Here is a 2243-nt window from a genome sequence, read left to right on the forward strand (position 1 = left end):
CGGGGCCCGCCGGAGCTGCGCGACGAGCTCGGCCCTGCCTTGACGACATCAACACGGAGAAGGGCGGCGACCTCCAGGTGGTGATGTGGGCGCGCTCCGGGCGGAGAAGGACTGCAAGCGCCGGGCTAGGGCGTGGCGGCGGGAGCCGTGGTATGGCTGGGGCACGACGGCGAGCGCGGTGGCGTGGCTGGGGCGCGACGGCGGAGCGCGCAGGTGAGATTTCCACATCTCCATGGCCAGAGAGTTTTGCGGGAGAGAACAGAGGAGATAAGGTTGTGGTGGTAGGCCCCACCCATAACGTGGTGTCTGGAACGCTACATCAATCGGACGGTTGCCGAACAGGAGGTTGCAGCGTCTGAATCCCCCGGGGGAACTGAATCATTTTCCTTCTGATAAATCCTTTTCTTCTACCTGCCTCCCTCCACATTCCACATCAGCACGCTCGCGAGGCAGAGGCAATGGCGGACGAGTGGCGGAAGCTGGCGCTGGCCGTGCGGGCGACCCTCCGCCAAGCCTCCGCCTCGCACGAAGCCACCAGGCTGATCGACCTCGCCATCATCAAGCTCATGGCGCAGCGGGAGGCGCTGCGCGCGAACCGCGCGGGCGTGGCCTTCCGCTACGTCGAGCTCGGCCCCGCCGGAGTCTCCCCCGCCTCGCTCCTAGAGGGTGCCCGCCGCGTCATCCAGCGCTGCAGCGTGTTCCACGGCCTGGCCGACAACGCCCTCCCCCTCTGCCTCGACGGCCTGGGCCTCGTCCTCAGCGCGGAGGCGCTCCAAAGCTGGGCCACCCACAGCAGCGACGCGCTCAGGAACGCCGAAGAGGCGCAGGTGCGCCTCCGCAACGGCGTGTCGTTCGCCACGGCCGCCATCGACGCCGTCGGCGTGGCCACGCCGCTCCTCCCCGCGGGCGTCATCCTCCAGTGGGCCTGGTTGATCGCGGCCGAGCAGCTCCAGACCAAGGCCATCAACGAGGTATGCCTGGCGCGCAACCACTTGCGGGAGATGCGGGCCGACATTTCTCGGCTGCTCATGGATGCCCGGAGTATTGCGCAACTTCTTGACTAAGCGATGGCGGCCGATCCAGGAAAACAACAAAGTCGATTCCTGTTTGTGCGACTTGATCGTTTCTGAATGCTGTATGATAATGAGTTTCAGCTTGTACGTGCATTCTACTGCAATTTGTGTGATTTCTGCTCTAGAATATCAGCTCATGTAATGTGGTTGGTTTGTTAGCTAGTACTCCAGTCTGTTGGCTCGGTTTCTTGCTGAATCCCATCTCGAATTTGCATGAGGTGATTATCTGCTGTGTCTGTACGTGTATATGTTTGGCCAAGCAAATGGCGCAGAATCACAAGTCCAGGGATGAGTTCGTCCAATTCCCCCAGAATGGCCGAAGAAGTGCATACTGACCAATGTACTATTTCGCATTTTCCACACCTACTGTCTCTTTAACATCAGATAAGCACATATGTTTGCATGTTGTTTCTATTAGTTCTAGATACATTCATACTAGTGGCAATTAATATGAATTAGAGGGAATACTATATTGTTCGTTCAGGGTACTAATACATCACAAATGTGTACATATTGAAGTACGAATCTTCTTCATCTCATCGCATCATCACACAATTTTAGAACAAAGAAAAAAAATCCGAGTTTTAAAATATTTGAAAATAATTTCTGATGTACCTAATGTATATATGTTCCACAAACGTGCAAACTACCAATTTCAAATACTTTATATTCTGAACTACGCAAAAAATAATAGGGATTTTTATTTTTGTGCCCTCGGGTCCTTAGTTGTACTCAGTTTTCCCCAGCTCCTTAGTTTTTCCTCAGTTTTCCCCAAGCCCTTGTCTGTAACCCGCAGAAAGAGCTCGGACGGAAGGAATCCCGTTTAGTTGACGTTGGTTGGTGCTGGCAAGTGGAGCCGCTGTTGGTGCCCCGCGGTGGACACGTCTCCACTTATCCGGATCATCGTGGGACCCACAACTTGTCCACGTTAGCGCGCCGGACCCACGGCTTACCCGGGTGACCGTTGCAAAATGGGAGCCCGAGCCAGCCCCGCGCCCGTGCCCGTGCCATTGCTTCCCCTTTCTTTCTCCGCGCCCCATTGTTCTTCTTCTCCGCCGGCGCAGCCCTTCTCCGGTAGGCGGGTGATGTCTAGTTTCTCTTCGACCTCCCGTTCTTCATGGCCGCGAGTATGGACCCGTGCCTTTGACAAGATGCCACGACTGCCCACGC

The 2243-nt window shown here is 56.2% G+C and overlaps 1 protein-coding gene across 1 annotated transcript; it reads left to right on the forward strand.

The window, feature by feature from the left end:
* The first annotated feature begins 458 nt into the window (after window positions 1-458).
* LOC124647506 lies at window positions 459-1064 on the forward strand. The gene has a single exon (XM_047187442.1). The coding sequence runs from the start codon at window positions 459-461 to the stop codon at window positions 1062-1064; it is 606 nt and encodes a 201-aa protein (XP_047043398.1).
* Window positions 1065-2243: the final 1179 nt, after the last annotated feature.

The sequence above is a fragment of the Lolium rigidum genome, chromosome 4, assembly GCF_022539505.1.
Source record: "Lolium rigidum isolate FL_2022 chromosome 4, APGP_CSIRO_Lrig_0.1, whole genome shotgun sequence".
NCBI classification, from domain to species: Eukaryota; Viridiplantae; Streptophyta; class Magnoliopsida; order Poales; family Poaceae; genus Lolium; species Lolium rigidum.